Source organism: Arvicanthis niloticus, chromosome 12 (genome assembly GCF_011762505.2).
Source record: "Arvicanthis niloticus isolate mArvNil1 chromosome 12, mArvNil1.pat.X, whole genome shotgun sequence".
Lineage (NCBI taxonomy): Eukaryota > Metazoa > Chordata > Mammalia > Rodentia > Muridae > Arvicanthis > Arvicanthis niloticus.
In genome coordinates this window covers 47380192-47405092 of record NC_047669.1, presented here as the reverse complement: position 1 = coordinate 47405092, position 24901 = coordinate 47380192, and the positions used below count along the sequence as shown (strand labels likewise).

At 34.5% G+C, this 24901-nt stretch overlaps 1 protein-coding gene across 2 annotated transcripts in view; it reads left to right on the top strand.

Moving 5' to 3' along the window:
• Nucleotides 1–24901, top strand: part of Epha3 (EPH receptor A3) — a 297859-nt gene that overhangs the window by 249502 nt on the left and 23456 nt on the right. For both annotated transcript variants that reach the window (XM_076943064.1, XM_034515244.2), the window contains exons 11-13: nucleotides 1853–2038; nucleotides 12234–12295; nucleotides 13353–13562. In XM_076943064.1, coding sequence (XP_076799179.1) covers nucleotides 1853–2038; nucleotides 12234–12295; nucleotides 13353–13562 — 458 coding nt within the window. The remainder of the gene's footprint in view (nucleotides 1–1852; nucleotides 2039–12233; nucleotides 12296–13352; nucleotides 13563–24901) is intronic.

The following is a 24901-nucleotide window of genomic DNA, read 5'->3' as shown; positions in this document are numbered from 1 at the left end:
TTTCCTTATTTCCCCCATGTCTGTAGTGACATATTCTATCTTGAGTTTAGGAAATCAGTTGATTTCTCAAATTTTGTGCTATTGTTCCTCCAGCACAACAGAACCTATAGTTCCACAGAAACAAGGATTATTATTCCTTGTTCACTCTGAGGTCTGTTGGTATTTCACGAAATCTGCATCACTCCTATTACTTGAGAAATATGTTTAGAAAAGATAGTTACATCTTTTATTTTGGACTGCAAGTGGTTTTGTCAAGGTATAGTAGCATAAGTCATTGCTTTGCAAACAATGGAGAGTGGATTTACATAATAAGGTAAAGTCAGTGGAGGTTAAAACTTCCTAAAGAGAAGGCAAACTATTTGTTGTGATGCATCAGGGAATAAATAGGATATTCTGCTATTTGGAGGTCAAAACATTTACTTTACAAAAATTAAATATGTAAATAAATAAATAAGCAGATTGTCTCACACCTCTCTAACTGATACATATTTAGAAAACACTCAGCAATACTTTGTTCATTAAAAATAGTTAATTGAAAAACTTTGCAAATAACCCCTCTCTGGTTACTACATGATTAATGTTTAAATGTTGTACAACACAGATCCAATAGTCTGTACAATAATGAGGTAAGACATTCCATGGGTGGCATGGAATTATAGCTAAAATAGAGTCAGAGAATGACATGTAAAGAGCTTCTGTTGTCTGAGGGCCAGCATTTATTGGAATAGCTATAGGTAAATCTTATCAGTAACCTGGCGGGATCCTAATTGTTCATGGAAATTTTATATCATCTATTTATATCAACTAAATTGTAAGCTTCAAAATTCAGCATTATTTCATGTTCAATGATTTTCAGATCATTTGCACATTAAAGTAGCTTTGTTGAGGGCATTAAGTCTAAGAAAAATATTTCTACAGTGAGTTTTAGGTAAAACTGGCTATGCTTCATTTGATGTTGTTGTGTCATTGCTCTCCTCCCAGAAGCCTAGAGAACTTTATAGCTGGTGTGTCAATAATACAACAAACCAATACTCCAGTAAAATGAATTGATAGCAGATGCCTACCTTCTCATTTTCAGTGGGTCTAAGTCTATAGCCAATTTGGCCTTCCTAGTAAAAACAGAAGAGTTTCAAACATCTGACATTAATCCAGGGTTCAATTTTAATATCTGTGCTCACCCATTGATAACCTTGAAACAATGTTATCTATTAGAACAAGGAATTCAACCTCTACTAGATGCTTCTCGCAATTCCCCACTTGCAGTTTTACTTTGTGCTGATTTAAACCATGGAGAGCTTCTGTCAAGGTCCACAAATATTCTAAGGATTTCTTGGGCAATTTATATTGTCATCTTCCAAATTTTTTGAGCTTATAGAATATACTTTCAAAGTCCAAACATATATCTTTTCATAGAGTTATTTAAAAGAAGCAGTTGCTCTGCTTTGAATGATTTTGGTGTGTGTGTGTGTGTGTGTGTGTGTGTGTGTGTGTACATTTTTGTGTGGTATATGCTTCAATCACATACGCCTGTACACATTAAAAGCAGACGTGGACCTTGAATGTTTTTCTCTATTGATCTATATTTGATTTGTGTGGTTGTTGATATATAATTACTCCCTGAACCTAATCCCTGAACGTTGCTACTGTGGCTATACTGGATGACCTACAAGTCCAGGGCATCTGCCTGTCTTACTTACCCAGGGCTGAGTTTGCAGACATGCACCACTATAACTGGCCTGAGTGCTGGGCTTCCTAACTGTGGACTGCATACTTTACCCAGGGAGCAATCTACTCACCCTCATAAATTTTTAATATTTCATTATATTGTATTGTTCTTTTTATATCCTAACAGGTGAATTTGGAGAAGTTTGCAGTGGCCGCTTAAAACTTCCTTCAAAAAAAGAGATTTCGGTGGCCATCAAGACCCTGAAAGTGGGCTACACAGAGAAACAAAGAAGAGACTTCCTGGGAGAAGCGAGCATCATGGGACAGTTTGACCACCCCAACATCATCCGACTGGAAGGAGTTGTCACTAAAAGTAAGTAAAATCACAAGGCCAGCTTTTGCTTATGCTGAGCAGATATCGCATACATTCAAAGTCATTGAAGCATTTTGAAACCTCAAGTAGTTTGGTTCTAACTGGTTCAGGATGATCGTAATTATTTTCTGCCAATAGGTTAAATGCCAGTGCTGTTCTATTACACACAAACCTGTGAATTCTGACACTAGTCAGTTGATTAAAAAACTGTCTTGATGAGAATTGTGAAGAATAGTCTTGTTCTCAGAGTATCTTGTTCTCAGAGTAGTAACGACTGGATTTTTCCAGGAACTCCCAGCTAGCTGCCTTTTCTTGTATTACTCACCAGCTTCATTTTAACCCTCAGATCTTTGACCCCCTTGCTCTCTTCCTGCCTTTAGGAAAATTATAGGAATCTTGGGTATGCGTCTAAGATGTTAAGATTGTGACTCTCAGGAGACCCTCGTCTTCTCGTTGCTCTCCAGTGAATTTCAGGTAGTTCTGACCTAGGCTCCCAGTGTCTTCCTGGCTTCACTGGGGAGCTTCTGGCTCAGGGTCATTGCAGAGCTCTGGATTTATATCCATGATGGTTTCTTCAGCCAGCATAAAAAGATCCTGTGAGGCAGTTCTGCGATTCTTGGCTCTGGTCCCAATGTAAACCTCTCGAGGATGCATTGAGGATTTTTTTTTCTCAAGATTTGGATCACAGGCTGAAGAATAAATGAAATTGGCAACAGACTCCATCCAGTGAATGACAACATATGGCAGAAAATTTGGCATCTTTCAAGAGATAATTCATTGGCACCACATTTCTATACTCTATGGTTACCAACAGCTATTACTCGTTATATTTTGCCCAATGATATTTTTCTGCAACATTATGTGCAGCCCTTTCCAGGTGGCTTTGATACCTTCTCCCACTTTAGTGTAGCTAAAAATGTATTTCCTTCTACACAAGAGTGTGGCATACTGAAGAAATACTTTGATTATCCTTTGAATTTTGATGTGAAATAAATAGAATGAAGAACTTAACAATTCAACATAATAACAAAAAGAACTTTATAATTGCACCATCCACAATATAACCATGTGAAATCCTGTAGTTATTTCTTGCCTCTGTATTCATAACTTTTAGGGATACTAGCAATTATACTGAAATACTTGCTGATGAAACTTTTTTGTTTTAATTATTAATTAAAACATTGATAGTAAGGTGGAGATTATGAAAGTAAGTGCTTCTACTGTCCCTTTAGGGGAAAAACATAGTGTTTTAGATGGACAGGATCACATTTCATTGGCTTCTCTGTGTTATTTAGACATTTAATATCCGTGGTGACATCTTGATCAAGTGGTTGCTCTATGGATCTGGAACCCAACTGGGGAGGTCAATCCGTTTGCACATATGCCTCTCTTCATCTTATTCTCAGATTTTACATTTACCATGTCTCATTTTACGTCATGATGGGTCTGCTGGTTTTGACTTTTACTGTGGTATTTTTACATTGTCATTACCTCCTGATACATTAGAATTGCTCATTTCTCTTTTACATTGTCACCTGCAAGTCATACAGCATAAGGTTCTTGTCTGGAAGTCACTGCAAATATTGTGAAATACAGCTTAACCCTTTTCCATTTAAACTCTATTGCCTAATATGAACAAAAAACAGATTTTCACATTTGAATTCTCTTCTTGTAGCACAGTTTTAGTGTTTGTGTGTGTGTGTGTGTGTGTTTGTGTGTACTAGGACATTTGTGTATCATATCGCATAGCATGCATAAAGGTCATATTCATCCAGAGCAGCAGCTCACCAGCCCAGCACAGTGCCATTTACCATTTATTCAAATCCTAAATACATAAGTTAAAAAATGAAATGAAATAAAATACCCCAAACAAGATAATATTTCTCAAAGATGTGAGAGATATAGGTAAGTGTAGCCCCTGGTCAAAATAAATATTTAATTTTCCACTGTGTCAGGAATCAAAGTGGAAATTTTCAACATGAATCGGGTAAAGTGATTTACATGTATATATATGCATATGTTCATATATTATATATTTAAATATATTTATGTATTATGTGCGTATATTTATATATATGCACATATATATGTTCAATGAAAAAGGAGGCAATGTATTTGAAGGAGAGTGAGGAGTGGTATGCAAGAGTGATTCCAGGGAGGACAACGTTGTAACCCAGGAGACAGGGACAGTGAGCAGGATGTAAAGTGGATACATATAAACAAACAAACAAACAACACGTAGCATAAAAGCACAAAGCAAAGAGAAGAACGAAGAGGTGGAAAGTAAAGCAAAGGAAGTAACAGAGGAGGAGAGAGACATTAATTGCCGCTAAAGGCTTTCGGTGACATTGAATCCAGTGCGTTTTCCACAGAAGTTTCCTTACCTAAACGATTGTTTCCATCAGAGAAAGATGGAGAAAACGATGACATTTTAGCCTGGATAGAATCGTCACTCATTTTTCCAGCATAAACGTTTAAGAAACAGTGGGTATAAAGTGAACATCAAGCGTAATTCTAGGTTTGGACTGACCCTCAGCAACTGGTTCTAGGACTTCATCCACTAGGTGCTGTTTGCTCTCATTCCAGTCAGTTAGCAAACGCAGCCTGTTTGCTGTGCCGTAGAACGTATTTATTGCATTCACGTCAATGAAAAACAGTAAATATTGTGGGAAATTTTCCTTGCATCTGAATTGCAATAAGCAAAGATAAAGAAGAATAATAAAATATCCAAATGCAGAAAAACTATTAAGGCCTAAAGCTGATAATAAACTGCAGATAGTAAGTAGCAGATAGGATGTGTTGAGCATCTGATTCCTGATTCCGGAACATCCTACTGTCAATTACAGCCACCCCCTTGGAGTAAAAATTTTAAACATGCTATATCTCCCTGGTAAAATATGAACATGAGCAGCTGCCAAGCCCACGCTATAAACACAGCCAAACTCACTGTAAATATAAAAGAGTACTCTGCATTGAACTTGATTCTGAGCATCTCAGTGGCATGTTTGAAAGCTCTAAGTCTGGCACCCAGCAGAGGCAATTTAGTATCATCCTAATATGTTTCATTTAATACAAAATAAAGCTAATATGCCAACTAAAAGTTAGCTATTTTCCAGAGGATATTGTTGTCTAAACCTCTTCAGCTTATAAATCAATCTATATATAAAGTCCAGAGAACACACCAGCAGCATGAAGTCGGACTTGATTTTCATGCACAAGATGGTATTTACAAAGGAAGATCGAGCCTGTTCTTGTTTTAATTAGGAATTCTGTGGATCTGAAGTCAAATTCCAAGTCAGCCTTACTCAGTGTGCGACCTCTTCCACGTTAACCTGTTACAGGTGCTTCTTCATGTGAAACAGAATTACCAGAATTGTGATATTTTCAAATATTTTAAATATCACATACTATATACACGACTAGTGTATGTATAAAACTAGTATGTCCTACGTCTGATTAGGCATGAGACAATGTGTCACCAAAGAAAAAAATTGGAAAATAACTTCTAGGTTTTTTTTCTTTTGCCTAAAAGCCATTTTTTATTGTTGCTATTAATGGTGTGTGGGAGCCACACAACCTATGTAATATTCTATTTTCAGATCTTTTTTGGGGGGTGGGGCAGAAAGATCATTATATAGTCATTACTTTTTCATTTATTTGAGTTGAGCCATAAACAATGTTAATGGCATGGTACTTGCTGCGCCCGATGGCCTTGAACAGGAGAAGGTGATAGAGCCTCTGATCTTCAAAGTAGCAGAAAGCTGTGGCACACTCTGAGCAGAGCTAGGTACTAACATGTGTTATCAATTTTCCTGGAGTTCAAAAGGATGGAACTTAGTTGCAGCAAATGTTTGATATTTCTGCCATCACACCATTAGTTAACTGATGCTCAGGCCCCAACAGTAATTACCGTTGGCAAAATTTTACCTAGTAGCATTTTTTTTTTATTTAAAAATAAATGTGTACTGGTACATTTTACCCTTGAATTATTTTCTAGAAATGGAAAGAAAATTGGAGCATCAAAAAGATTTACTGCATATTTAATATGTAATCTTGCATGGTGAGCCATACTGTGGATTGTGCCTTATGGGATTTCTTATGTGTCCCTTTGAATGTCTACATTGCACAAAAAACTTAGATATTTCTATTCACTTTACATAAGATGAGAGAGCATAGTTAGAAGGTGTCATACTTAAGTGAAAATACAGGTCTTCATTACCTCATTTGCTTCTTCTCTCTAAAAGTCTCATCTGTGCTTCTTCTAGTACTCTATTTCCTATGAGTTTCTGTGTAGGGAATACGTACATGATGTTTATTTCACCAGTTATGACACGGGAAAATGTTGATGATGCAAGCAAAATATATGACATGGTCACAATTACAAATTGGCAATTGAGTTCAGACTTACATATCAGCATGCCATGTAACATAACCAAGAAGGTCTTCATCAGTATATTTAAGAGAAACCATGAAGGGAATGAGGTTTTACATGTTTAAAGGATTTGGGTTATTTCATTTTTTTTTTTTTACTGTTCACTAATGTCTCTTGCATGGCTAAATTGGAATTACCATGGAATTGGTGTTGCACATTTTTTCTCATTTACATAAGTAGCATGGTATCCTGACATTTTGAAAGATTAAATATTGAAAGACTGAATTCAATTTGTGTAGATGATCATGAACCCAGTGAAATAGAATTGGTCATTTGTAAAGACAGAGACTGCAGAAAGCTCAGCCATGAGTGGGTCACCTGGGTCACACCCTTCCTCAGAGGTCTTTGTGAAATAGCAGAAAAACTATAAGAGCCAGAGAGGTTGATGGCTACATGGAGACCATGCTTTCAGGACACTACAGGGCAATAGCACATATGAGCTCACAGCAGTTATGGCACCAAGTACATGATCTGCAGAAGGTCAAGCCAGGCAAAATTCTATAGTGAAGATAGGAAATGACATGAAGTCTCACCCATAACTAGGAACTATTCAGAAATGATAGCTTCTTGGAGAGGGGAAATCATTCTTGTTGGTATAGACTCTTGTAGGTCAACCATGTTCTAGTGGAAGACCACACATCCAACCACATGTGACTTAAAACTCACATGTTGATGACTTAAATATAATAACAAAAAGAAAACACAAAGTTAGTGGAGTATGGACTAGGGAAAGGGTTAATGTGACAAAAATATTTTGCATGGAATTCTCAAATATTAAAAACATGAAAATATTTGAACGTGTAAAATTTGTTGGAACATGATTGCCTAGCACCTGTGATCTGCATTTCAAAGAGCATCAATTCACATCAAAAATGAATTTAATCGTTTGTTTGGGTGGTTGGGTGATTTTTTTTTTTTTTTTGAGACCGAGCTTTTTACTGTAGGACTGGGGGTCCTAGAACTCACTTTGTATACCAGACTGGCCTCAAATTCAGAGATTCACCTGCCTCTGCCTCCCAAGTGATGGGATTAAAGGTGTGGACCACCAAAGTAACTTTATACTTGAAAGAACTTTATACACAAAATATGTGTGTACATGCATCTATGCATACATGGAGACACTAATTTAGTATATAGTAGTAATTCTGTCCTCACACTAATATTTGAAGGAAGGAAGGAAGGAAAAGTGCCATTTTGAACTATGAGGATAGACATTATGCTAACCTGGTATAGGGTAAGCAATTATTATCAGAGAGTAAGATAGCTAGTCATAATAATGCAGAATAAAATGTAGTAATAGCAATTATAAAACCGTGTCTACCAATGTACAAAAAAGAGGAGTGAATAGGAAAGACGCAATTATAATATAAATACTAATGTAACATACCATTCCCAAGTTTAGTTTATTCTACAAATTCAAAGTGGCTTGTTCAATAATTAATGATTTGAAATATTTACAACATTGTTAAAAAGAATAAAGGTACAAATATCTTCAGAAATAAGCTACTTTAAATTTAAAGATTATTTAACATATCAGACAATAGAAGATATACTTAGACATATAGAAAATGTATAAATTTAATGGACTAGCGACATGGCTTAGTGGGTAAACTGCTTGTGCACAAAGATGGTGACATGAATTTGGATCCTGAGTACCAGTGTAAAAACTGGATAGTACAGTGTGCACAACTGTTAACTCAGACCTTGTGGTAAAGGGAAGGTTAGGTAGAGACAGGTGGATCCCCAAAGGTTACTAATATTTCATTCTAGTGTAATTAGTGAGGTTTGGGGCCAGCGGAAAGATTCTGTCTCAAAAAACTTAGACAGAGAACAATAAAAGAACAAACCGAATTTGCACAGATGTGCACACATATGAAAATGTACACATTTATTACACATATTATTTTTAAAGGAGAAGCTGTCTGCTACACTAGCAGCAGGACTGAAAGATTTAGCAATGAGGGGGCAACTGTGGTTTGTGAGGAATCCTAGGAACTAGACTTTCAGAGCCAATATATAAATAACAGGGACCAACCTTAGCCCAACCCCAGTCACACACATGTCTTCCACAATTGTCACTGGCTCACTGCTTGACTGTGGAGTTACAAAGATAACTCAATTGAACTTAACCTCTGCCTATGCCATGCCACCCAGCGACACTTAGCAAGTCTCTGTCTCAAAACAGACAGGAAACCAGTGTATCCAAGACTAGAAATAGCAATTTACTGTATTAGAAATAATTGGTACTGTTTAGGGGCAGCTAGTATTTTTTAATATTTTAATATAAATAAATATTTTTAAAATTTGAATGTAAATATTTTAACCCCAAAACTAAGATTAGAAAAATTTAAAGGCAAGATGATTATACTACCTATATTACACCATCCAACTCTAGATTTTATGAAAATCATGCCTAAGATAATTGTAGCCATCAATATCCAGTCCTTATTCTGGATTTCTTAGATGATGTCATTTAGCAGTGATTAAGTGACTTCTAGTATCTCTGAACTACTACAGATAATTGTGGAAAGAAACTTCTTATAACATACTAGCTTGGTTCTTTACTGTATTACTATGAGAGGCTATTTCTTCTGTTTTCTTTTTAAACTTAATAAATTTAGGAATCGAAGTTAAACTGCACTGTGAAATTTGCCTCAATGATTTGGGGTGACTATTCTTCAGCCAGTCATAGGCTAGAATTTTCGGAAGGTGGCTTATTACATATCCTGAGATGTGTGTTGGGATCTCTAGTGACAATAAATGATACAGGCTCCACTTTGAGAAAGCAGATTGTGTCATGTGTTAATCAAAGCACACAGGATGGGTCATGCAAACTTTCGTACCAGCACACTGCATATTGTGCAGATGAGCTGATAGTTTTGGGATCATTTCCCACTACATTTAGTGCACGCTTCAGCAGAGTCTCACTACTATTCCAGAATCTTTGGTTTTTAGCCATATTTATCAAGATCACAAAGGGAACTGTAAGTTAGGATATTGCTCCCCAAGTGATTCTGTTTGCTCTTTGTCTGTACATTTTGGTTGCTGGATCTTTGAACTTAATGCAAAGCACATTTCCAGACTTGCCTATCTTAACTGAAGTGTTTACAAATACCTAAATTAGAAGAGCTAAAGGCAGCCTGATCTCATTTCTGGATGGTCATGGGGCTATGGCTTAATTGACTAGTTTGACTTCTTAGCTACTTTTATTTCCCTTGCCAAACATTTTACGAGACATGCTAATGAGAAATGAAATGGCCATAAGGCTGAGAGCCAGAGGAAATCCATGATAAGCAGAGAGCTGAATGGTATACAAAAGCAACAACCAGCCAAATGAAGCAGAGTTTCTTCAACTACTTCTGAAGCATGCACTGAACTTTGGTACTATATTATTCCCCCAGAATTGTATTAGGAAGGAGCACAGACCCCGATAATGATCTGTAGAGACTTAGAATAAGCAAGCTTATTTTTCATTCATTCATTCCTTAAATCATTCATGTACTTTACTAAAAGACATGGCTGAAAGTAAACTATCTTAGGATACAATGTTTCTATGCCACAAGTAAAGCTTGAATTTCTTCTTGAAACTTGTCAAACTAAGGTTTAGCTAAGATTTAGAAAAAGCAGATATGTTGATGTGGCACTAAGGAATGTAAACAAATTGATGCCTTAATGAAAATAGGCCAGTGTATCAGTTGATAATAATATATGTAAAACTTATCTGAGAGTTTTCATGTAATTTATATATGTGGATATTTTATTTAATTTAATTATTTAGATATATCAAAGTGATGTATCAAATAGCATGCACCATACCGATTCATTATACAGTGATGATTTACACCTATAAAAGGAAAGTTTAAAGAAATTATGTAAAGAGGATAATTTATAGTCTCATAAGGGGAAACTAAGTGAGAGTGTACCTTAATATGTAGAATGCTTCCCAGCATGCATGAGATCCAGAGTCGGATCCTTAGTCCCAGACAGACAAGGTATTGCAGATGCGTATATGAGGAACATTCACCAGATGGAAGGAAGGCTAGGATCAGAAGTTCCTTGGCAGGCTATACTGTGTAATGAGTTCAAGATACATCTAGACTACAAGACAGCCTGTCTTTTTAAAAAATTAATTAATTTGTTTATTTAAGTTTATTTTTATTGGATATTTTTTATTTACAATACAGATGTCATCTCCGTTCCCCATTTCACCTCTCTAGAAACCCCTATGCATTACCCCCTCCTTCTTTATGCTTTTATACCATTTTGATTACATGCATGTATTAAGGTCAGTTCTAGGTTGCGGAACTAGCAATACAATAGATGCAAATAGTCAAGGAACAAGCAAGACAATAAACACAAAATGGACAGTCTGTCTTAAAAACAAAAGTATTATAATACTTATAAAGCCTATGATTAACATTTTTTAAAAAAAATGTATAAATGCAAAAAGGAAAAGGGGGCATGGTATAGGGGTTTCCTAAGGGGGGTGGGGGGGAATGGGGATAGGGGATGCCATCTGAAGTGTAAATAAAATATCTAATAAAAAAAGTATTATAATACCATAAGGAAGGAAGAAATAAAACAGTTCTCATACAATTAAAATAATTGAAATTAATATATATGAGGGGAAATAATATATATGAGACTAGGGAGAAAAAAAGAATTAAGAACACAAAACCAAAACAACTCAGTGAACTGATTTCCACTCAGAGAACATGCTTAGAAGGGAACTTGTTACTGTGTTGTGCAATTTGTTGGACATGATTGTTTAACCAGAGACTGTCCTATGCTCAAGAACTCTCTCAGTTCTGACTTAACCTGGGTCCACTAGACTTGGAAAACAATCATCAAATAGATGAAATATTTTGCTATTTGAAAATGTAACTATTGGCAGATTGTCATTAAAAACTGAAGGCAGGGAAACTAGGGAGAATTTTAAGAGTCTGATCCACAATCTACTGCTCCATAAATGCTACAGAGAAGATAACTGAATGCTAATTCCCTAAGCATGCTCAGTATGGTGATTGGTTTTAATTGTCAATCTGCCACAGCCAAAAGTCCCCTGTGAAGAGTGTTTCAAGACTAATTGTCTTGTTGGTCTGAACTAAGGTCCTGTCTATGGGAGACTGTCTTAATTGTGCTTCTAGATGAAAGCAGACTCAGCCTAAAGTACTTGTAATCATTCCCTAGGTTCATGTCCTGCACTTTATGAAAACAGAAACAGTGAACTGAGTCCTGATAAACATGCATTCACTATCTCCAGCTTTTAACTGTGAAATAACTCACTGCTTCAATTCTTGCTGCCTTTAATTCCCCAAAATAATGGGGTATGATGTGAAATTGTAAGCAAACCATACATTTTTAACATGATTTGCTTTTTGTCAAGGTATTTTTCACAGTAAGAGAAATGAAACTGAAACAATAAGGGTGAAGATAAATGTTCGATTCTAATAATACCTTAGAAGCAAAAGAATAAAGAGGTACATTTGGATATCTTACGGCAGACAAACACTGTGCTAAATAATTCAGTTTAGATAAAGTATGTTATGGAACCTCTGTTCTGAAGCCTAGATTTCTCTATTTTTTTTTTTTTTGCATTTTACTTTGAAAATGGATCTTTTTATTACAACATAGTAGTGTTTGGAGGACACTCAAGTTTCCTATGTTTATTAGATATGTCAAATTTTATAATATAGGTATGTTCTTTAGTTGATACTAGTTGAGTGCTGATAAACATATATCTATCATTTATTATATGTTCAGGTAAGCCAGTGATGATTGTCACAGAATACATGGAGAATGGTTCCTTGGACAGTTTCTTACGTGTGAGTAAATTATCATATTTACAGTATTTATGTGTATATATGATATATTGTATATAAACATACAGATTGACAAATGAGTCATAGAAATAATTCTATATGTTCTAATACTGTACTAAGTATTTTGGTGTCAAATTTAAAGTAAAAGTGAAATAGACTAGGATTACTTAGTAAATAGAAATTGTAAAATTTTATCTTCATGTTTTACCCCCAAATGTGAATGGTTTGTATTTAAACATTTTTAAAAAATGCTAAGGCTTTTGTATTACCCCAAATCACATCTTTAAAATGAATTTAAAGACTAAAATATGTCCCTAGAGCTAGATATAAATGAAATTGATATAAGGCAGAAATATACCTTTGCCCTTCTTGTTAATTAACTCAGATGGATCTCAGATAATCCTGTCTACTCAGATATCAGGAATTTGATGAAATTATAAAGTGTACCTATTCTCAATTGAAAGATCTAATTTTTGTAATAATGTTTTTAATTTTAATGTTTATATTTTGAATATATTTTATATTTTATAGTTTAATTTACTTCAAGAATTTTAAAGAAATTTAAAATCTTCAAAATATTCAAATAATCTTTAACAATTTCAAGAGATAGCAAAAGATATTTACCCTGTCTCAAAGGTCATTTTAATATCTTACAAATTGATGTAGATGGCTGAAGGACCAATGGACAAACATATAAAATGCATAGACTAATTGAAATTGTAACCAAGAGACAAGAGTAAAATTTAAATCAGATAACTATCATCTTGAAATACCCATGCTATTTAATTTTTTCCTAATATTAATTTTTGAGAAGGAGCTTGAGTATCATATAAAGATCAAGATAGTCCTACTTTTGAACCAAATTCTGATTTTATGATAGAGTACTGGGTAATGCAACCACTATCAATTTTGTATTAGCTATGCATTCATTTGTTTGCAGATAGTGATAGTCTTAGATGCTTTTAGTTAAAATGTATAGAGTCAATAATGAAAAATGTTGGCATACGAAATCATAAAATAAAAGAAACATAACTTAGTCTGTATTACAAATGCATTTCAGAAACATGATGCCCAGTTCACAGTCATACAGCTTGTGGGAATGCTCCGTGGTATAGCATCAGGTATGAAGTACCTCTCAGACATGGGCTATGTCCACCGGGACCTTGCTGCTCGGAACATCTTGATCAACAGTAACTTGGTGTGTAAAGTTTCTGACTTTGGGCTCTCTCGGGTGCTAGAAGATGATCCCGAAGCTGCTTACACAACCAGGGTGAGTAATGGGTATTTCCATTATTATTACAATTTCCATATTATAAATGTGTGAGTGTATAAATAAGAAGAAACGATAACATAAAATCGTGTGTCAGTTACGTTTTCCATACATAGAGACTTCTCTCGATAAGTAGTATGTTTTGGTGAAAAATCAATAGGTTGCATTTAAAAGCCAAATAAATATTATAATTGTGAAATAACATTCCTCATCTAAAAAAAACCTTCTACTCAACTACAGCAAGGTTTCCACATATTTAAACTATCGACATTTTACTCACTATTTTTGACTAAGCTATCTTTAACAGGAAGGTTTGATAAATCTCTGGGATTTTTTTTTACTAGTGTGTTATTTTTAAATATTTAAAGTTAATATTCTCCACAGTCTCTCTTGATGCTTCTGTGCTCGTTACCCATATCACCCAATACAGATTCTACAAACACAGCATCATATTTTGTACCACACTCTTGCTCCAGGAGAAAACATATGTAGCAAAGGATAACATTTACTTATCATCACAAGACATGACTTTATTCTCCTTGCTACTGCTTATTCCTCTGAAGATGTCTGTTATAAGAAGTTCCCACAACTCTATAAACTTCTAACAGTCTAGAAAAGGATCACTGCTTGTATCGTTCCTGTAACAACTGTCGTATTCAAAAGAATATTTCCAGGTTTAATAAAGCACATCTAATTGGAGATGTATATTTGAACTTATTTATCATTTAAGCTAACTCTTGAGTCAAGCTCTAATTTTTCTGTCACATATAATGTCACATATATTAAATGTGAGCATCCTTGATCCTAATTTTATTCTTGATCCTAGAATACTCTACAGAATGGCTGCTATCATGGCAAGCTGCCAGGACCAGGCAAATATGACAATCTGCTCTCCTTCATTATACTGGTTATGACTTTGTTAGGACTGGAGACACTTGAGGGCCATTATCTTTTTTTTTTCAAAAAGGAAGAAAGTAGTAAAGAAAGGAGTAAAGAATGAAGAAATTTCTATGTCAGTATTCTTATATTTATTTCTGAATAAAAATGCAAGGGGATTTGTTTTGAAATTTCAGTGTCAGACGATTCTTGCTAGCCACACCAGCCAAGTGGATCCATCTCCATCCCCCACACAGTTACTCAAAGCAGTTCAGTGTTCACCCTCTGTTCCTGTGTGTGAGTCTATTTTAATAAGGATTCTAAGGGAGAATCAGCTATTTCAATACCCACATCCAGTTATTTCTCTATTTTTTCAAACCTGAGTGATGCCAAAAATCCAAATGTTGACATTGCACATTGTACAACATTATTATGCATCCTGCACCCTCTGTAAAACCCTACTTCAAACTCTTGGGATGTTGCAAAGTGAAAAGGCTATAAGGTTTTAGTGTTATTATGGAAATAGTTTCAAGCTCACAGACTCCCTGAAATGCTCTTGGGAATCCTACAGATGCCTGAATGACACTTTGAAGACAATTGCTACAGGTGCTTTACCAAGAAAAGTACCTTGAAAACTGAATAAATATTTCAGTAGTCATTCAATGATATAAATCTAAATTATGATGTTGTTTTATGTGATGTGATAGGTTTTAAAGAGTTGGTTTTTTTAGCATAACTGCAGCTGTACTCTCTCCTCACAAATCATACTGAAACCCCCTGGATTTCCGTTGGCTGATATGACTGCAGCATGCAGGCCCACAAGTGTAAATCCCAAAGAAATTCTGTTGTTGAGCAACAAACAAAAGAATTTCTTCTGTTTTTCAACATGCTGCTTTCAAAGTATAATTGTGACACATTCCCCATCTCTTTTGATTTGAACTGTACTATCATAAAATTTATTTTAAATTAACCATGTTGGGTGGCAAGTATCTAATTGTATAAGTTGCTTTGACATCCATGCTCATGTGAGGTTCATGGAACAGGTTCTTTAACACACACACACACACGAATGTACACTTACACACATGCCTACTATACGTAAATATATTTATACACAGAGAACTATGCATACATGAAAACACAAAATTAAAAAATAATAAAAGAGCCATGTTGGTTAGAATTTTGAGGCAGTATTTTGTTTCGTATGACTCTTTGAGTTTAGCATTTTGTATATATTTGCATGTTTATATTCATCTGTGCAAATTAGTATTCATACTATTATACTGAAACAGAACTCATAATTTCAATATGCCAGTTGTGGATCCGCTGTTTCATATACATTTTCCCAACTTGACAAGGATAGACTTTTACGTTTATGTCATGTTTTATGTTATGTCTATGTCAGGCAGTCAGGCAACCTATTGCCTTTTACAATCTCAATAATTGGGCATGCAGATGTTTCACGGACTATGTTAGAAAACTTAAGAAAACCAGTTGACTTTCTCTTGTGTCTATCTTCCAATGTTACATCATTTTCCCTTTGCTTCATTCTGATGATTTGTAACTGAGCAAAACCAAAAAAAATCCAAGCTTGGTTGAGAGGATCAGATCTTTGGTCATAAAGGAAATTTTATGTTGTGTAGATTTTATATCTGTGATTCTACTGAATTGTTGTTTCCACAAATATGGTGAATAGCATTGTATTATCTAACTTCATATCTTAAATGAGTAAAAGTGAAGGCTAATGGTAATGAACTTAATGATCTTGTTTGTTCATAGTACCTCCAACGAAAATTATGAAAAACTAAGTCTTTGTTCTTGAAGGGTTGTCAACTGAAAACTGTTAACATCAAAAGTGCCATGATGCTATATAGATGAATAATATTAGCCATATTCCATTAGGACATGATGAATAAAAAAATGTAAGAACAAAGGATTTAAACAATGTTCTTTGTATGCTAACAATAACCATTATAAGTAAATAAATAAAACCAATATCAAATGCCTCCCTACTCTCTAATTAGGCATGACAAGTCTTGCATGCAACTTCACAAAACAAAGTCACTTACTTCTACAAAATCTAAATTATATGTTGACTTCAGTTATCACTGTGGAATCAAAAGTTGATAAGTCACTCTGGATGTTCTCAATATGTACTTTAGACAGATTGCTAACACGACCATTTCAGCCTGGGAAAAATAAATCTATCTATATTTACGTGATGGAAAATCAAACCCGTAGTTTTGAAGTGGAACATTGAGTATGGAAGTTTTATGGTAATGTGTTTAAATATTTTATCTACAGTCTCCTGAAGGGACTGCTATTCATTGAAATGTATGATTCACTAAATCCCAGATTTGTGCAGTAAATTAGTAGCTACTATGTGCCAGACACAGTTCTTGAGACTGAGAGTCTATAAGTAAGCAGAGCCAAGACCTCATCTCATGAGTTTGCACTCACTGTAACTCAAATGAGGTGAAAAATCAACTGTAGGAAGAGCAGTTCCATGAATGAGATAGCTCATTGTTTTTATTTCTTTTTCCCCCTTTTTCTAACAGAAGGACCATGTGTTACTCTGAAGCCCCATCTGTAAAATGTCCTAAGTATATCTATCTATATTTCACTTTCTCGATGAGTTCTATCTGTTACCTCTAGTCCCTTACTCTATACTTTCCGTCTGTGGTTCTATGCATGGATGCTTGGATATCATTGACTGAACTTAACTCTCACATAAGAGAATCCATACCATATTTGTCTTTCTGGATCTGTTATCACTCTCAAAGTGATTTTTTTCTAGTACTATCCATTTTTCTGTACCCTTCCTGATGTCAGTTTTTAACAGCTGAGTAATAATCCATTGTGTAAATTGTCACATTTAGTTATCCTTTCTTCTGTTGAAGAACATCTAGCTTGTTTCTAGTCTCTGGCTGTTTGAAGAGGGCAGTGATGAACACTGTTGAGCAAATGTCTTTGTGGTAGGAAGAAGCATCCTTTGTATATATCCTCAAGAGCAATATAGCCAGATCTTTAGTAAGATTAATCTTTAGTAAGATTTATTTTACTGAAGCACCACTACATTGATTGCCACAGTGGCTGTATGAATTTGTGCTCCTACCAGCAATATGTAGTGTTCCTCTTAGTCCACATCCTTGTGAGCTTGAAGTATCACTTCTTATGTTGATCTTAGACATTCTAACATTTTTTTTAACTTTTTAAATGTTTTATTTTGTATTGGTCTTTTGTTGTGTACATTTTTAATTTTTTTACAATTTCATACAGTATGATGATATTCACTCTCCTCTCCTTTGCTTTCTCTTATCTCTGTCTATTCTTGCTAACTCCCTTCTTCCACACTGATTTACCTCCTATCCTCATATATTTGCTGATGTTGTTGTTGTTGCTGCTGCTGTTGCTGCTTCTGATGATGATGATGATGGTGGTGATGCAGGACTTTAAACTACCATAGAAAACTTGGGTTTCAGTATAACATTTTCTTTTTTGTTTAATTTATTTTGTATTGAATATTTTATTTACATGTCAGGTGCCATCCCCTTTCCCCATTTCCCCTCCCTAGAAAACCCTTATTCCATGCCCCTTTTTCCTTTTTGCTTTTATACATTTTTTTTTTAATTTTAATCAAAGGCTTTATAAGTTCCTTAATGCTCAATCAAGTGTAACCCACATTCTAACATTTCTAAGATGAAATTTCAAAGTAGGTTGGATTTTCATTTCCTGTTGGCTAAGTCTGTTAAGCATTTCTTTAAGTGTATCTCAATTATCTAAGCTTCCTTCTTAAGGATTCTCTGTTTAAATTTGTACCCCATTTTTAAATTGGGTTATTTGTTCTCTTGGTATCTCATGTTTTGGGTCCATTGTATATTTTCCCATTCTGTAGGCTACCACTTTCTCTGAATAATGGTGTACTTTGCCATGCAGAACTTTTTAGTTTTATAATGTACTGCTTATTAAATGCTAATCTTAGTACCTGTATTTTCAGTAAAGACTGGAAAGTCTTTTCCAGTGCCAATGAGTTAAAGTTTATATTCTAATTTTCTTTCTATCACTTCCAGTGTATTTGGTGTTACATTGAGGTCTTTGATCTATTTGGATTTTAGGTTTATGCAGTTGAACTCTTTTACATGATTTTCCAATTCAATATACCTGTTTATATCTATACTCAAAAATTTTAATTTGATTATGAGGTTTTTTGATGTCTAGTTTCTTGAGTTCTTCATGTATTTATTTATAATATTTGCCTTCTAACAGAGGGATAGTTAGGTTAACAACTGAACTGTCACCTATATATCCTGGGAGAGAGAAATATAAAGTTTTCTTCAAGAGAGTTAAACTGAAGATATAAACCAATCCAGGACATGCCTCATGGTCAGGAGGCCAAAATATAATTATTTTGTGTGGTTTTATTTGGTTATAGTTTGGTGGGTTTTTTTAAATATGTGGCTTTATTTTGTTTTCTTAGCTTTGGAAAAGTTTGATGTTATATTGGATTTGTGTTTGTTTGTTTGTTTGTTTTGTCTTTCTGTTGATCACAAAATCATTAGAAGTGTCTCAGTGAGGATTTGGAGGCTAATGTTACTGGTTCATCTTTGTTATTTCACAATTGCTAACATTACTTTGTGAGTCTGCAAGCTACATTCTATTTTTAATTATTAGAATGATTTCATGTTAATAATATTATCTTACTATGAGTATTCACTATTTCTGCAATATTGGATATGCCTCTGACTTATAATGTTGCTTCTTTGGCATACTACTGTATTGCAAAAAAAAATACTAAGAATTTTAAATTAGTGTTTTGTAACTTTTTAAATGAATTATAGATGATACATTAAAAACATTAAAAATATTCATTTCAATGGGATACTTGTGAAGCTTCAACACATGCATATGTATGTAATATTTGAACCAAATATTTAATAATATCTGCTTCCTCAAAGATTTATTATTTCCTTAAGGTGAAAGCATTTAAAATTATCTATCCTAGTTTTTTTAAAATGTGCCATACATAGTTTTTTATTGCAAGTATCTGTACTGTGCAAAAGCATGCCAGAACTTCTTTCTTTAATCTAACAATAATTTGGTATCTGGTTATTGAACTCTCCTGAACTTTCTTACCTCCTTCCCCTTTTTCCCAAGTCTTTGACAGTCCCTAATCTACTGACTTATATAAGAACATTATTTTGCAATTCCACATATGAATGTGATCACACATGCCTGTCTTCTTGCATCTTGCTTAGTTCAGTTAATCCATTTATTTCCAGTTCCATCCATTTTGACACAGAGAAAAAGATCTCTCTTGTTTTTATCAGTGCACAGTATTGCAGTGCCACATGCCCTGTTTCTACCTTTGCTCTGTTGCTGGATACATAGATTTCTTCCATCTTGTGGCCATTGTAAATGGTGTTGCCATTAACACAGGAATGCAATGTCTCTTTGACATAAATAGTTTGTTTCCTTTGTACAAAAAAAAAATCAATAGTAGGATAAGTGGGTCTTACAGTTATGACTTTAAAAATTTTTAAGGATCCAATATTTTATTTTCAACAAAGACTCCATTTTATAATTGTCCTACCAACAGTAGGATTTTTCTCTTTTTCTAGGATTCCTACCAACTATTATTATTTTTAACATATTACACTTAAAAATTTTTTGAGATTGTAACTACAGTATTTCCCTCTTTCCCCTTTTCTATCCAAGCCCTCTCACATGCCCCTTCTGACTCTTGTTTAGTATCTGTAAAGTATATGTGTTTATAGTGAGGGTCATAACTAATCACAAATTCTCTTTATCAGATGATTAATGATGTTTAACACTTTTCTATATATATTTGCTATTCAGAAATTATTTACTATTTAAACCTATTTCCCTTTTAAAATCTGGTTAAATCTTATTGTTCCTAGATGTCTATAATTAATATTCTGGTATTGAAATATCTTGTCAGATACATACCTGAAAAGTACTTTCTACCATCTTGTGAGTTTTTTTCTCTACTCTATTGTCAGCTCCTTTTATTTATTTATATTTTTATGCTGACAACTTTTGGTTTATTATAACCCTGCTCATCTAGCTTTGTTTTTATCTTCTTGTTTTTACGGTTTGTCCAAAATTTTCATGTTGGTTCTAAAGTTCTGAAGAACCTTCCCATATTTTCTTCTAGTTAGATCAGAGTTCCATGTCTTGCACTGAATCTTCACAGTACATTGAATTTATAAATGATGACGAATAAGGATAATAATCATTCTTTCTTCTGTAGAGATCCAAGTTTCCCACCATAAATCATTGAGAAGATAGATCTTCCTGTAACGCCTAGGCTTACCATAGTTATCAGAAATTAGTTGGCTGTAGGTGTAAAGATTTGCTTCTGGGCTTTCTGATTTGGTTCATTAGTCCTTGTGTGTCCTTTTAGGACACTATAGCATTAAAAGGTAAAGAATAAACATTTGGGGGCTAGGGAGAGGGCTCAGCAGTTAATTATTTTTATATGAATATTCCCTAGCCCAAGTTCACATAATTTAAAAAAAATTAAAAGATATTTTAAAAACAACTTAGTAATTTGGATTTTATATAGTATATAATCTGACATTTAAAAATTTACTGAATTTTGGAAAGAACTTGAGCCGCAGTAGGTGATATTTAGCCTTATTCTTCAGGATATATGCTGTAGTACAGGTATGCATTTCCTATCATATGACCCAACTTTTATATTATTTTGTGAACATCTGGAAGGTCCATAAACACTACTTATTTGTGTTGTGGTTTTTGCATTCTTAGAATTATTTTAATGTGAGTGTTCTCATGCCTATTAATAAATTCTTAATTGTTTTACATAAAGTTGAAAAATAAATCTCAAGAGTTCAAGGGTGGGCTTCTGCTTCTTACAGAGCCATCTGTCTCTTATCCTTCATGGCAAACAACTTCTGTTAAAACTATCCTGCAGTAACCCTTAAGAAGGAGTTCCTTAGGATCAGGATAGATGTATCTTCTGCTAGGTGCTTCCTCTTGGAGTATGCCTTGTTGTCCACTACAGTGAGTGAAGCAGATAGATGCTAAAACCTTTGACAATATGATTTATCAGTGTAGTTCTGCTTCCAACCTGAGAGGCTAATATTTGTCTTCACGGTCAATGTTCAATCACTCTGGCTTTACTCAGATTAACCCTCCTAAATCCTTTGCCACTTGAAGTACAATCTGACAGAGCTCACAGGCAAGAGAGAGGAAATGAGAATCCTTGTAACAGTGTTTAAATCAAAAGGAAATTATTTTCACAGAAGCTAAAAAAAAAAAAAATCAATATAGAATAGTATGTTTTAACACCCAGGCATTTCAGCTATTGTTCTTCCATTTAGAAGCTAAAGCCGAGGTCACCACCATTCAGCAAATAAATGGCATTAAATAAGCTCCTAAAGAAAAAAAATCATCATCATTTGGCTAAGTGTCTTATGCAGAAGTTATCAACCTGTGGGTCACTACCCCTTTCAGGAATCAACTCATACTTTCACAAAAGGTCACATATCAAATATTCTACAAAGTAGATATTTACATTAAGCTTCATATAAATAGCAAAATTTCAATGATGAACTAGGAATGAAATAATTTTGGGGGGGGGAGGGGCTACCACAACATGAGGAACTGTTCTTATATATAGGAAGATAGAGACCACTGGTATGGGAACTATCAAATTTAAATTTTGAATTCTCAAATTTCTGACTTTTAGAACTTTAAAAGAACAGTTCACTATATGGTATTTTAGAGACTTGAGGAAAGTTTAAACTCCTGTGACCAATACTGGAAAATGGCAGGTATGCACTGTTCTATAGACCCCTTAAGACGTGTGTTTAAAACTCTTTATTCATTTCTTTAAATTCTTCTATAAGTTGTAGAGGAGGAAGACAAAAATACATGCTCAAGTAGATGCAGGGCTTAGTACAAAGTTAATCTCTCTTAAAGACATCAATATAATTATTACTGTGAATATCAGCATCCTTGCTGCGCACGTAGATTTAGTACAGAAATTTGAAAGCTGAAGAGCTAAGTTTTATATGATATTCAAGCTGTTAGTTTGTTATAGAAGATAAACAGAAGAATATAGTTAAGTTTTATGTCCCCCCATGGCTCTATGTTTTTTATATGGTAAAATTGCTACAGAAATGTCAAGAAACTTGGCAAAAAATTAAACAGGAGGATCAAAACTGCTCCCAGAAAGCAACACTTATTGTTTAAACTAAAATAAAGTATTCAAGTGGGAAAAATAATTGAGTAGTCCCTGGAACTCCCAACTTGTAAAGCTGCACGTAGACAGATGCGGTTAGATATGACTGTAGGTTTGATGCTTCAAATATTGAGAGCAAGCATTACCTTTAGATTCTGCTGACTTTGAACTGGGGTTCCATCTGAGACTGATATTTTAGATATAGTCCATATGCTGTGATTCAGGGATTGCTCCACACAAGTGGGTACTTACCTCAAATGTATAAATATTCTAGAAGTTAAAATATAAATACAGAAAACATTTAAATAGTGATTAATTTTAAAACCCTATTATAATATTATAGAAAATGTACCATCATAAATTATTTGTATAACTAATTGTTTTTTCTAAACCCTGCTGAACACTCAGTGGTATTTTACCCAGAAAACGTAAATTCTGTAAAGAGTTCCAAGTTTAGGTTCATCAAAAAAGCTGCAATAAAATTATTTTGTTGTACGGAATCACATGGGCCAAATAAAAAGAGAACATGGTCTCATTAGATCCAATTTTTTGCATACTTCATTGAAATCTTTTATCTTCAAAAGCTGTTTGGCAGTTATTATAAAACAACCAGTTAAATAAAATTTTCACATATATAAACTCAAAAGGAAATAAAATATAGAAACCTTAAAATCCTAGAACTGTTCAGGTGGGCGGTGCGTAAGAGGTTTTATGTTCCCCTTCATGAGCAGGATGATGTAAAAGCTTGGGAATTAATTATTTATAAAAAAAAAACAAAAACAAACAACACGTAATGAGTCTGTCTTCTGTATGTTCAATTCAACACAACAATTACTCAGCCAAAAGACAGAACGCTCTTGTACATTGTAGTTTAGTGAAAGCTTCTTAATTCCCCGCTTCTTCTCCCATGTGTCTTCAGTATGTCTCTATGCCCTTGTCATGTGGACTACAGATAACAAAACTGCTCTCCAGCCTCAGGGCCTCTTGATGAAAACTAACCCACCAGTAAGCTCCACCTGAGAAGAAAAACGATACTCAAGTTATTATATTTTTTTTAAAAAAAGAAGAGAACAATTGAAATAAAAACTTCCAGAAAAGATATGCTATCAAAATCTATGCATCAAATTACTCTTGTGAGGCTCAGAAGATAAGAGCATTGGCTGCTCTTCCACAGGGCCTGGATTCAATTCCCAGGACCCACATGGCAGTTCACAGCTGTCTGTAATTTTAGTTACAGGGCATCTGACACCCTCACAGGCATACATGGAGGCAGAACACCAATATAAATAAAATTTTAAAAATTAATTAATTTTTTTTTTAAAAAAGAGCAACAAGTGCAAAAAGTAAACAAATAAATTAGCTCTTGCGAATTGAACTCTTCATTTTCATAATGAGTTAAATCCTACAGCAAGAGCAAAAGTATCTCCAAAAACAGTGAGCATGAGGAACAGGGAATGCAACCAGTTCATATAAAATCCCTAGTCCTATGAGTCTGGATCAAGAATTGTCATGTGTCATTTGAAACAGCAGCTCTCTCACAGGGACAAGTCCTCTCCCACTGGACTTTTGATACTGTCTATAGCTTCTTTGGGGTGTCTTACTTAGGGGTCACTGATATCATTTACACACAGAGTGAATAAAGTCAGCTCAGAATGCAGAGTCCCTGTGACTGGAAATATCTGGTCAGAAATGTTGACAGGAACCTTTCTGAGAACCTGGCTCTCATGTTATCCCACATGCCTAAAGAATAAGAGTGAGAGACAGCCGTATTCTCCAGCCTCACCAAATGTAGGTATGTACAAAAATGTAGGAGGAAAGAAGGCAGCATGGTTATACAAGAGAATATTCTACTCTAAAAAGAATAGAATCCTTTTCTTTGAGTCAGTAATGATGCACCTGGGGAATACTATGCTAAGTGGTTTGTGAGTATTCTACTAAAGCTGCTTTCATAGAAATTAAGGTGGAGTGATGGTTACCAAGAAGGGATTGAGGTTGTGGGGTGGAGGAATGAAGGGAAATGGTTGACCAATAGGTGTTGGGCTGCAGATAGATGAAAATAGAAGATGTACTGCATGGGTTAGTGCAGAGGATTGTAATATGCTTTGTGCTTTATAATGCTGGGAAGACAAGGCAGTCACAGAAAGTGGTTAAGACTTGTCTTCCAAGTCAGGGCAGTCACAAAAAGTGGTAAGAATGTCTACCCCCCAAAAAAGACAACAGTGTGAAGTTAAGGCAG